The 12,539-nt window shown below is 47.9% G+C and overlaps 1 protein-coding gene across 9 annotated transcripts in view; it reads right to left on the bottom strand.

Annotated features, from left to right (window-relative positions):
• Window positions 1-12,539, bottom strand: part of TRAIP (TRAF interacting protein) — a 61,910-nt gene that overhangs the window by 44,199 nt on the left and 5,172 nt on the right. For all 9 annotated transcript variants that reach the window (XR_014712379.1, XM_084633745.1, XM_084633746.1 and 6 more), the window contains exon 5: window positions 98-137. Coding sequence is in view for 8 of the 9 variants with exons in the window: in XM_084633745.1 (XP_084489871.1) it covers window positions 98-137 (40 nt within the window). In the remaining variant the exon portion in view is untranslated. The remainder of the gene's footprint in view (window positions 1-97; window positions 138-12,539) is intronic.

The following is a 12,539-nucleotide window of genomic DNA, read 5'->3' as shown; positions in this document are numbered from 1 at the left end:
TGCACAAAACAAAACAGTAGCCTGCCAATCTCGTGTTCCTTCTCTCCGCACCCTTACTGCTGGGCAGAGTGCTCTTCTGTTTCCTTTCTGAACTCACCTTTCCCAGAGAGCTGTGCTTTCACCTTGTCCAGTTCATTCTGAAATGCAACACAAAGAACTGAATGAGGAGCAGCACCACTCAGTAACCTTCACGTAATCTTAGAGGAGAGTTTTATGATTCCTAAATGCTTTCTCCTGGTGAGTTACAGGACCAGATGTTGAGAGCAGAACAAAATAGTGAGGAATGCCCTTGTTATATGCAACATTCCCAAGTGCTACGGCAGGACACGTGGGGAGCACCTCAAACTGGCAGTGCTTCAGGGGAAGAACAAGACTGCCACAGAGAACATCCCAGTCTTGTCTTATCCTTGTCATTCTCTCATTTCTTACAGTATCAGTCATTTTGACTGAGTTGAATAAGTCTGGAAGGCCTCTTGGGGAAAACACTTGAAGTCAGAGGAAGAATTTTCATAACATCTTAACTAAACAAGGCAATAAGGCAAGGATCTTGAAAGACAGAACTAGATTGTTGATTATTTTTAACTAGAATTATGAGTTCAGTGGTTGAAGGGAACGCAATAGATGCAATGAAATTGGGCTGTATACCCAGAACAACGGGAAGATTTGAAAATGCCCAGTTAGACAGAAAATGGAGTCAGCAAGTGTCTAGCAAAAACCATATTCAGTGTTCATTCAGATCAGCTTGGATATGGATGCTTATGTGAACTGATAGTTGGCTTGAAACACCATAAATAAAGGGCAACCATAAACTGATCAGTATCAAGTCAGGGGAGGTGGTGTCTGGCAAGTATCATAGGGATCCAGGGAAGATCACATCTTATTAAATACACCGGACCCTTGCTAGAACGTGTGTCTATATAGCGCGAATTCGCATATAACGCGGTCGTGGCCATGGATCCCAAATTTAATTACTTTAATTGGAATTCATTTTAATGCGGTCCCCGCATTAACGCAGTACCATGCATGGATCCCAAATCCCACGTTTAGCGAGGGTCCAGTGTACCTTCATTAGCAAGCTGGAGAAGAGAGAAAATAGCATGTTAATTTAATTAACAGATACTAAATTGGTAGATGCTGTAGACCCAGTGAGGATACAACAGGGACCTACAAGAGGTTGGAAAAGTGGGCAGAGAATAATCAAGTGAAGCCAATACATCTGGGGAAAAAAATCGAACACACTTAATGGGAGAAAGAAACCTGAAAAGCAGTAATACTGAGACCTGCAGGGGACAGGAGACAGCAAGCTGGACAAGAGTTGCAATATAACTAGACAGCAAGAAATGCCAACACAACGCAGAAGCTACATATGCAGAGGCATCCTGTCAGAGCCCCTCTCTCTCTACATGGTACCTAGAATATTGTGTTCAGTTCTGTCATCTGTTTGCCAGAAAGATATTGAGAAATGGAGGAATTCAGAGAACAGCAACAAAAAATGATCAGGGAGCTGGAGGGACGAGACTGACATTTGGCTAAGTGACAGCTAAGGGATGGGGGAGCAGAAGCCACAGGATTTACAGTTTATACCTATTTGAAAGTTGTAAACATCCTGGATGGAAAGAAGCTAGTTACTGTGAGGCACATGGCTATAACTAAGGGCTTGTCTGCACAGGGAAATTGACCAGAATTAACTATTGCAGAATAGCTCCCCATGTGGACCCTATTTTGGAATAATTAGTGTACTCAGATAGTGCACTAATTATTCCAGAATAAAGTGATTTATTCTAAAATAGAACGTCCACTTGGGGAACTATTCTGGTCAATTTCCCCATAAAGACAAGACATAAGAATAATGGGATAAGACTAGGAAAATTTAGGCTGAACAACAGGATAAGTGAGCCATGTTGGGCTTTAGAATAGTCTCCAAAGGAAAAAGGAAAGCCAGCCATCTCGGCTACTCCTGCATTGACACGAAGATAAAACTGCGTAACCAAGAAGGCTTTTCCATCACCCGTACCGACGGTTTATGATTCTGTACATGATAGTCATACAGAAGCACTGCAAGCTAACCTTCCTCCAGAAGCTCAACATTACACATTTGAACTATTTTGAAAACATTGCAGAGCAACAGGAAGCATTCAATGTGATTGTATTGCTCAGCTTGCCCCTGTGCCCTGTTAATATAAACAGTAAACTGAGGTTAAGCAGTATGTGAAACAAATTAAACTATTTGCATACAAAGACCTGCAGTTCTCTCCTGGTACTAAAGGGCCCCGCTTCTTACTAATTAGCGAAGATGCATGCTGGGGTGCCAATGGCTTGCTCCTGTAGTTGAAAGAGTCGTTCTGTATGGGCATAGCACATTAATCTCAAGTATCTGTGTTTAGGACAAAAAGAGTGCCTTCACAGCAATGCCTAGAAGCACAGGAGCAAGACTTCACTGAAGAATCAAGCAGGAAGAGGAAGCTAGGTGGAAAGAGAATTAGACCCCAGAAAGAGCTGCAAAAGTGTTAAAGAAACATGAAAGAAAACACAGTCAGTGGCAAGAAAAATTGCTTTTCTAGAGAAACCTTTTCTCTAGCCAGCCCACAGAGAGAGTGCCACTCATCTATTTAGCATGCATTCAAACTAGTTCTTGCAAGCATAAAGGCAGCATTTATCTGCTCCAAGTCATAGTTTTAGGTAGCTATGGGTAGTTAGACATGTTTTATAGGAGGTCTTCATCTCATCTCTTCTAGCCCTCAATATATGTTAGCTGTATCTCAAGATGACACTGTTACCTATGTTAATGTCTTGCATTCTCCCCCCTGCCTCCCACACACATATATATGAAATACACAGCAGTTGCCATGATGATGCTAATTATGATAATCACTGCACATGCTGATTTTAAACACAAGAGGGTATAAGAATCCCATTATACCAAGGTCAAGGCGATTTTCTTCTTTTTAAACAGTTGACTCAGATATGCTGTCATAAATATAAAGGGAAGGGTAAACACCTTTAAAATCCCTCCTGGCCAGAGGAAAAACCCTTTCACCTGTAAAGGGTTAAGAAGCTAGGATAACCTTGCTGGCACCTGACCAAAATGACCAATGAGGAGACAATATACTTTCAAAAGCTGGGGGGGGGGGGGGGGAACAAAGGCTCTCCGTCTGTGTGATGCTTTTGCCGGGAACAGAAAAGGAATGGAGTCTTAGAACTTAGTAAGTAATCTAGCTAGATATGCGTTAGATTATGATTTCTTTAAATGGCTGAGGAAATATGCTGTGCTGAAAGGAATGGATATTCCTGTCTTTGTGTCTTTCTGTAACTTAAGGTTTTGCCTAGAGGGATTCTCTATGTTTTGAATCTAATTACCCTGTAAGGTATTTACCATCCTGATTTTACAGAGGTGATTCTTTTTACTTCTATTAAAATTCTTCTTTTCAGAAACTGAATGAGTTTTCATTGTTCTTAAGATCCAAGGGTTTGGGTCTGTGGTCACCTATGCAAATTGGTGAGGATTTTTACCAAACCTTTCCCAGGAAGTGGGGTGCAAGAGTTGGGAAGATTTTGGGGGAACACGTTTCCAAACAACTCTTTCTCAGTAACCCAGTTAAACGTTTGGTGGTGGCAGCGAAAGTCCAAGGGCAAAGGGTAAAATAGTTTGTACCTTGGAAATTTTAACCTAAGCTGGTAAAAGTAAGCTTAGGAGGTTTTCATGCAAGTCCCCACATCTGTACCCTAGAGTTCAGAGTGGGGAAGGAACCTTGACACATGCAGAAGGAGGACTTTTTCAAGTCAGTAGTTTAGCATTGACGGCAGAGCACCATAATATCCAGATTTAACTCTTTGCATTCAGAATTTTCCAAAGCTAAACACCATACACACTGCTATCAGGAGATTTGTTCACATACATCCCTAATCAAAGCAGTTTTCCTACAGTTACCAGTGTGTCACAGTGTTACTCCGATGCTCATTTTAAGAGAGAAAGCATAAAGGTACAGATTTCCCTATGCTGCTTTGTTTAAAGGCATTTCTAGTCAATTTCAATGAGTTAAAAGTAGGTTGGGGTACCAGACCTGCTCCCATGTCAAATCTGGGGTTTTGAGAGGGAAAAAAAATCAAAAAAATCAGAGGAGGTAGTCATACCATTTGATAACGCTCTTTCCATTCCACTAGATCTCAGGAGGATGTTAAATAGCTACTAAAGTTAAACATTTTTAAATCAGCAGGCACAGATAATTTGTATCCAAGAGTTTTGAAGGAGTTGTCTGAGGAGCTCACTGAACCATTAATGTTGATTTTCAATAAGTCTCAGAAATCTAGGGAAGTTCCAGAAGACGAAGAAAGCTAATGTGCCAATTTTTTTAAAAGGGTAAATTGGATAGCTTGAGTAATTACATGTCTGTCAGTCTGACATTGTTCCCAGACAACATAACGGAGCAGCTGATAATGGGATTAGATTAATAAGGAATTAAAGGAAGGTAGTATAATTAAATGCCAATCAACCTCAGTTTATGGAAAACAAATCCTGTCAAACTAACTTGATTTTTTTTGCCGAGATTATAAATTTGGTTGATAAAGATAACAGCGTTCATGGAAACAACTTCTGTACGGCATTTGACTTTGTACTGCATGACATTTTGATGAACTAGAACGTAAAATTAACATGGCACACATTAAATGGATTAAAAACTGGTTAACTGATAGGTCTCCAAATGTAACTGTAAACAGGGAATCATCATCTAACAGGTGTGTTTCCAGCAGAGTCCTGCAGGGACTGGATCTTGGCACTATTTTATTTAACATTTTTATCAATGACCTAGAAGAAAACGTAAAATCATCACTGAAAATGTTTGCAGATGACAAAAATTGGGGGAGTGGTAAATAGTGATGAGGACAGATCACTGACACAGTGATCTGGATTGCTTGGTAAACAGTGTGCATTTTAATATGGTTAAATTTAAATGTACACATCTAGGAACAAAGAATGTAGGCCATACTTGCAGGATGGGGGACTCTATCCTGGGAAGCAGTGACTCTAAAAAAAAGTTTTGGGGGTAGTGGTGATAATCAGCTGAACATGAGCTCCCAGTGCAACGTAGTGGTCAAAAGGGCTAACATGATTCTTGGATGCATAAAACAGAAGAATCTCAAGTAGGAGCAGAGAGGTTATTTTATTTCTGTATTTGGCATGGGTGCAACTGCTGCTACAATAGCGTGACCAGTTCTGTGTGTCCACAATTCAAGAAGGATGTTGATAAATTGAAGAGGGCTCAGAGAAGAGACATGAAAATTATTAAAGGATTAGAAAACCTGCCTTATATAGACGCAAGGAGCTCAATCTCTTTAGTTTAAGAAAAGATTAAGGGGTAACTTGACCAGTCTATCAGTACTTACACAGGGAACAAATATTTAACAATGGGCTCTTCAATCTAGTAGAGAAAGGTCTAACACCATCCAATGGCTGGAAGTTGAAGCTCAGATTCTGACTGGAAATAAGGTGTAAATTTTTAATGGTGAAAATAATTAACCATTTCAACAATTTATCCAGGGCCGTGGTGGAGTCAGTGACCAGTTTTAAATCAAGATTGGATGTTTTTCTCAAAGATCTGCTCTAGAAATTATTTTGGAGAAGTTCTCTGGTCTCTGTGACACAGGAAGTCTCACACGAGATGATCACAATGGTCTTTTCTGACCTTGGAATCTATGAATCACTCCACCGTTGTTACTGTGTGCAAGATCCATAAACAGGGAAAAAATGCCTGAGTATACACGGAAATAGTGACTCACTGTTACAAAGTGGGGTTTTTTTCTTGTTTTTTTTCAATGGTTTGCATGCTGAGGGGGTGGGATGCAGTTTCTCTGGGTGTTACTGGTTTAACGAGGGGATGGGAGAAGGAGTTTGTTATTACAGAGGACCAGCGATGGAACTTGGGACCCCAGCCAATGGCCTGGAGAATGGATACCCTAGTGACTGGTGACCAGCTCAGGAATCACAGCTGGTTCTGGCCAATGAGAGGACAATAGGCTGTGAAGAGAAGACCCCGGTGACCTGACCAGTCAGTTTCAGCCAGAGGAGAACAAAGGACAGCTGAGAGGAGAAGAGGCCCAGGCAACCTGGTTTACCTGGACAGAAGACAATGGACAGAGGTGGGGCTTGGGGGAGGGGATATCAGATGCCCAGCTGGAAAGCACAGGGGCTTGGGACTGGAGAGAGAGAGCAGGCAGAGCCCACCTGAATGTAGGGGAGACTTAGATGTACTGTGCTGAGGGAGGCCAGGCCTTGGGGCCCTGAGAGTTTCCTATGCTGTGTTCAGACGCTCAATAAACTCTCCCTTTTTAAGCTGGCTGAGAGTCGCTCCAGTCTAGAGAACAGGGTTGCATTATTCCTTCTGGGAGTAGAGGCCTCGGGGGTCCAGAGGGAGTGGACTCCCTCAGGGGACCCACGGCGAGAGATAGGCGTGCTAAGGCTCAGAAAGGTGCAGTTTCAAGAAGCGGAGGGGCTTAACCCCTAAGAGAGAGTGGACCTCCGAGAGGGGCTGTCACACTGAAGAGGGTTCTCCCCAGGGACCATACGGGCTAAGAGTGGGCATGACCTGTGAGTCTGTGGTAGCAGAGGACCATTCGTGGACACACCCTGTAGATGGTTGGCTGTGAGCACAGGTGCTTTGCAATGAGTGGCTGCCAGCAATAAAATGAGGGAATTGAAGGAACCACTGTGGAAATGGCCTATACGAAGCTCCGTAATAGGGACCTGGCACGTCTGTGGAGGGAGGGAAGGCAGGGGGGAGGAGAGAGAGAGAGAGAGAGACAGACAGACAGACACACACACTAAGGAGCAGATGGTGGCTCAGCTTGTAGAGAATGACCAGTCTGAGGAACAGGCTCTAGATCCCAGGGGGGGCTCCCGGGATGCCCTGAGAACCAGGGAGTAGCCATGGGGACAGTCCGTGTAGCATCTGGGAATCTATCAGATCCGATTCCCCAGTCAGCACAGGGGGCCCCCAGGCAGGTTTCTCCCTGGATGAGCTGCGGAGGCTGGAGCTGAAAGCAAAGGAGCTGGAGGAGCAGAGGCTGGCAGACTGTGCAGGACAGCAAAAGCATGAGTTGAAGAAGAAGTGGGCCAAGAGGGCCTGCTGGGGAGTAAGTGGGAAAGGGCCCCGAGACACCAGTTTTGTGGTGACTCTAGATACCAAACAACTGCCCCAGCTTAAGGAGGAGGGGATATTGATGCCTACTGCACAGCCTTTGAGAAGGCTTGTGATCTGAATTAGATTGACCCCCCACAGGCTCTGCTGTCTAACCCCCCTGCTGGGTCCAAAAGTAGCTGGGAAAAGCTTACATGCCAGAGTCTGTGTGTGAACAGCCCAGGAGTGGAGGTTCTCACAGCAGAGCAGGGTAAGGCTGTCTCCCACAGTCAAGGATTGGAGTGGCCTAGCAGATCACTGGTCCAGACAACACCAGAGGGGAACGTCACAAGGGGACTATGACCTGTTCAAACAGGCTTTGCTGATGAAGTTTGAACTGACCCCCGAGGCATACAAGAAACGATTCCTGGGTGTACTCAGAACCCCACGTGTCACTTACAAGGAGGTCGCCAATCTGTTGGGGGAATATATCTGTAAGTGGAGGAAGGGCACAGGGGCCACTACCGCAGAGGACGTGTATAACCTTCATGCATCCAATGAAGCGAGCTGTAGCTCACGAAAGCTTATGCTCAAATAAATTGGTTAGTCTCTAAGGTGCCAAAAGTACTCCTTTTCTTATAACCTGATGAGGGGTTGGAGCAGCTGTATGACATCTGCCCTCCAGACCTTAAGATGTGGTTAGTTGACCGGAAGCATAAAGTTCTGCACAGTGCAGGTGCACTGGCGAATAAGTTTTTGGACAGCAAATTTGGGGCAGGAGGGAGACCCACATCAGGGACTCAGAAGGGGAATCACCCAGAGACCTCTCAAAGGTGAGACTACAGGAAGCCCAACTCAGGGGTGCCCATGAATGCCGGGGTGGGCCGACGCCCCTCGTGGGACTTGAGGGACCTGAAATGTAATTGCTGTGGCCAAAAAGGACACAAGGTGGCACAATCCCTGAAGATGAAGGAAATGGCAGCCAAGCAGAACTGGGTGTCAACTGGGTGGAAGCCCACTGAGTGGGGGCACTGCCAGTCCAGGGGGCCGCAGTTGATAGGGCTGTGCCAGGTGAGGCCAGCAGGAGAAGGTGGGGCTCCAGGTCCAGAGTGCCCATACTCAATCCGCTGGGTGAGCGTGGGACAGGCCCCGGGGGACAATCGCCACATCATCCCCACTGAGGTGGGGGGAAGGAGCATCCAGGGGTTCTGGGACATGGGTGCAGAGGTGACACTTGCGTGGCCCGAGGTGGTGGACCAATGCATACATGACCCTGAGGAGAGTGTTTGGGCCCTCCGTCAAGGTGCCTGTACCAAGGATATACCTGAAATGGGGAGCCAACAAGGGATCCCAAAGATCACCTGCCTACTGAGGTGCTAATGGGTAATGACTTGGAGAACTGGCTGGATGGCACTCAGAGCACCCTGGTCCTTACCTGGCGCCAGAGCGGAATGCAGGACCTCCGGAAGGGGGGGGGACCAAAGCACCGAGGGTAGGGCTTGACAGGGCTGGGGCTGGAGCCTCCATCCCAAGGTGGAGGAACTGAAGCACCACAAACCAGGACTGTACCCTCAAACCCAGCAGCTGAATTCCAGATGAAGCTGCAGGAGGATCCCTCCTTGGAGAAGGCTTGCTGGCCACAGCGGTGCAGGATCCCAGGGGGATGATCACCAGGAGAGATTCCTGTGGGAGAAGGGAGTCCTGTACCAGGAATGGGTTGGTTCGGGGCAAACTGAAGCTTGGAAAACCAGGAGGCAGTTGGTGGTTCCCCAGAGGTACCACCGCAGACTGTTGTTCTTGGCCCACAATATTCCCCTTGAAAGGCATCAGGGCACCAGCAGGGTGACATGGTCGGGGAAGAAACGCATTCTGGTGGTGGTAGATTTCACTACGTGCTACCCCAAGTTGGTGGCTTTGTCCTCGATTGAGGCAGACACTGTGGCAGATGCTCTGCTGACCATTTTCAGCAGAGTGGGATTCCCCAAGGAGGTCCTTACAGACCAGGGGTCCAACTTCATGTCAATCCTACTCCAGTGCTTGTGGGAGAAGTGTGGGGTCCGACTAAGGTGACCAGATGGGACTGTCTTGATTTTTAGTTCTTTGTCCTGCATCCCGACAGATGCATGATCAGGACACCATTTGTCCCAATTCTGTGGCTTTGGCTGCTCCGGCCGCCTTTTTTTTTTTGCTTCCCCCATCTGTTCCGATATTTTGTCCGTTTCAGCTGGTCACCCTAGGTCAGACACACCTGGGCCTCAGCATATCACCTTCAGTCCAACGGGACCTTAAAGATGATGCTGAAAGCATTTATGGACCAGCTCCCGTAAGACTGAGACAAGTATTTACCCCTCCTGCTGTTCACATACAGGGAAGTGCCCCAGAAATCCACAGGGTTTTCCCTGTTTGAAGTATCGGAGTAGGGTAAGGGGACCTCTAGACTTGATGGGGGACGAGTTGGAGGGGAAGACCTCTCCCAATGGAGAATCAGTGGTGGAGTATGCACTGACCTTCTGGGAAAACGCTTGTGGAGCTCATTGGCTTGGCTGGGGAAATCTGGCCAGGGCACAGAGGAAGCAGAAGGTCTGGTACGATCACTCAGCAGGTGCCCGCTCCTATGCTACTGGGGACCAGGTGATGCTTTTCATCCCTGTGAGGAAGAGCAAGGTCCAAGCTGCCTTGGACAGCCCCTTCAAGGTCATCAGACAGGTTAATGAGGTGAACTATGTAGTGGAACTGTCCAATCGCGCATAGCGCCACCAGGAGTACCATGTCAACATGATGAAACCCCACTGGGACAGGCAGAAGTTGGTGCTCACTGTGTGTGGGCAGTGGGAGGAGAAGGGAGAGGATCCCCTGGTGGGACTCCTCCCTGAGATAGGGGCTGACCCCTCACTGGGATCAATTCCCCTCTCAAACCAGCTAACCCTTGCCCAGCAGGCTTAGATCAGAGAGGTGCTGCATTCATACTGGCAGCTGTTCTCCAACTTGCCTGGGCTCACTAACCTGGCTGTTCACCAGGTGGAGATGGGAGCCAACCTTCCAATCACGTGTTCACCATTTAGGGTCACTGGGAAAACAGCCCAGGACCTAGAGGGAGAGAGATATCGGAGATATGCTGGCTTTAGGGGTGATCCAGCCATCCTCCAGCCCCGGCCTCTCCCATGGTGCTTGTCCCCAAGAAGGATGGGTCAATTCGGTTCTCTGTGGACTATTGGAAGTTCAATGCGATCACCATGTCCAATGCCTACCCCATGTGTAGGACCGATGAGATCATAGACAAGTTGGGGGGTGTCCGGTACCTCACTACCATGGATCTCACCAAAGGCTACTGGCAGGCGCCTTTGGACCCAGAGGCCAGGGCGAAGTCTGCCTTCACCACCCCAATAGGGCTCTTCGAGTTCCTGGTCTTGCCTTTTGGCCTCAAGGGGGCACCTGCCACCTTCCAGCGCTTGGTGGACCAGTTACTAAGGGAGACGGAGGACTTTGCTCTAGCGTATATTGATGATATCTGTGTCTTTAGCCAGACCTGGGAAGAACATGTGTCCAAGGTGAAGAGGGTGCTGGGTCGCCTCCAGGATGCAGGACTGACCATAAAAGCTGGAAAGTGCATGGGTGGGGATGGCAGAGGTGTCATACTTGGGCCACAAGGTGGGGAGTGGCCATCTGAAGCCAGAGCTGGCCAAAGTGGAGGCAATCAAGGATTGGCCCACTCCCCAGACTAAGAAGCAGGTCCAGGCTTTCATTGGGATGGAGGGGTACTACCAGAGGTTTGTGCCACTCTTTAGCACTTTGTGCCATCCTGGCAGCTCCCCTCATGGAGCTTTGTAGGAAGGGAAAGCCAGACAAGGTGGTCTGGACTGATCAGTGCCAGAAGGCTCTCTGTGCGCTGAAGGGGGCACTCATCCAAAGCCTGGTGCTGGTAAACCCAGATTTTAACAAACCCTTCCTGGTGTCCACCGATGCCTCAGACACTGGGATGGGTGCAGTGCTGTGCTAAGCTAATGCAAACGGATACTAAGGGGGAGAGACACCCCATTGTGTACCTGAGCAAGAAGCTGCTGCCCCAGGAGCAGCACTATGTGGCCATAGAGAAGGAATGCCTGGCCATAGTGTGGGCCCTTAAAAAGTTGCAGCCATATCTATTTGGGCAGCGCATCACTGTGTACACTGACCATTCGCTCCTGACATGGCTGCACCAAATGAAAGGGGCTAATGCCAAGCTGCTGAGATGGAGCCTGCTCTTCCAGCGTTATGACGTGGTCCTAGCTTTGTGAGGGGGAGTGCCAATGTTATAGCCGATGCTTTATCATGGGGCAAAGGCCTTGAACTTCCCTAAGTCATTGGCTAAGTGACCCTGCTCAGTTCAGACTTGAAGAGAGAGATGTGATGAAGTGGGGGGTTTTATTGTTTTTTTTTTTTCCAATGGTTTGCATGCCAAGGAGGGGGACGCAGTTTCCCTGAGTGTTACTGGTTTACTGAGGTGATAGAAGAGAGAGTTTGTTATTAAGCAGGACCAGCAAGTGAACTTGGGACCCCAGCCAATGGCCTGGAGAATGGATACCCCAGCGACTGGTGACCTGGAGGCCCATTTCGGGAGTCACAACCAGTTTTGGCCAGTGGGAGGACAACGGGCTGCAAAGAGAGGACCCCAGTGACCTGACCAGCTGGTTCCAGCCAGAGAGGAACAAAGAACGGCTGAGAGGAGGCCCAGACGACCCTGTTTACCTGGATAGAAGACAATGGACAAAGGTGGGGCTTGGGGAAGGGGATATCAGATGCTCAGCTGGAAAGCACAGGGGCTTGAGGCTGGAGAGAGAGACAGACAGAGAGCAGGCAGAGCCCACCTGGATGCAGGAGAGACTTAGATGTACTGTGCTGAGGGCCCTGAGAGTTTCCTATGCTGTACTCAGATGCTCAATAAACCCTCCTGTTTTACGCTGACTGAGAGTCACTCCTGTCTAGAGGACGGGTTGCATTATTCCCTCTGGGAGTGGAGGCTCTGGGGGTCCACAGTGAGTGAACTCCCTGAGGGGGCCCACGGCGAGAGACAGGCGTGCTAAGGCTTAGAGAGGTGTGGTTCCAGGAGGCGGAGGGGCTTAACCCCCGAGAGAGAGGGGACCCCCAAGGAGGGCTGTCACACTGACGGGTTCCCCCAGGGACTGTACGGGACCAAGAGTGGGTATGACCTGCGAGTCTATGACACTCATCTAAACACAGAGGACTGTTAAATGCATAAAGTGAACAAATTGAGTGTACCTTTAATAGGCCCTTCCCCAGGAGAGTTAGAGGATCATCCTCCTATGCCCAGGTTCTCTAAGGTTTGCTGACTGGCTTGATAGAACTCAGGACTCCCTCCACACCAGGCTGCAGGAAAGCTTTGTCTCCCAGCCTTCCACAACAATCAAGGAGCCTCAAGAACAGGAGTTT

This window comes from Lepidochelys olivacea (genome assembly GCF_965140295.1).
Source record: "Lepidochelys olivacea isolate rLepOli2 genome assembly, chromosome: 7".
Classification (NCBI taxonomy): Eukaryota; Metazoa; Chordata; order Testudines; family Cheloniidae; genus Lepidochelys; species Lepidochelys olivacea.
Note: the sequence above shows the minus strand (reverse complement) of the source record. Positions and strands in the feature narration are given on the sequence as shown.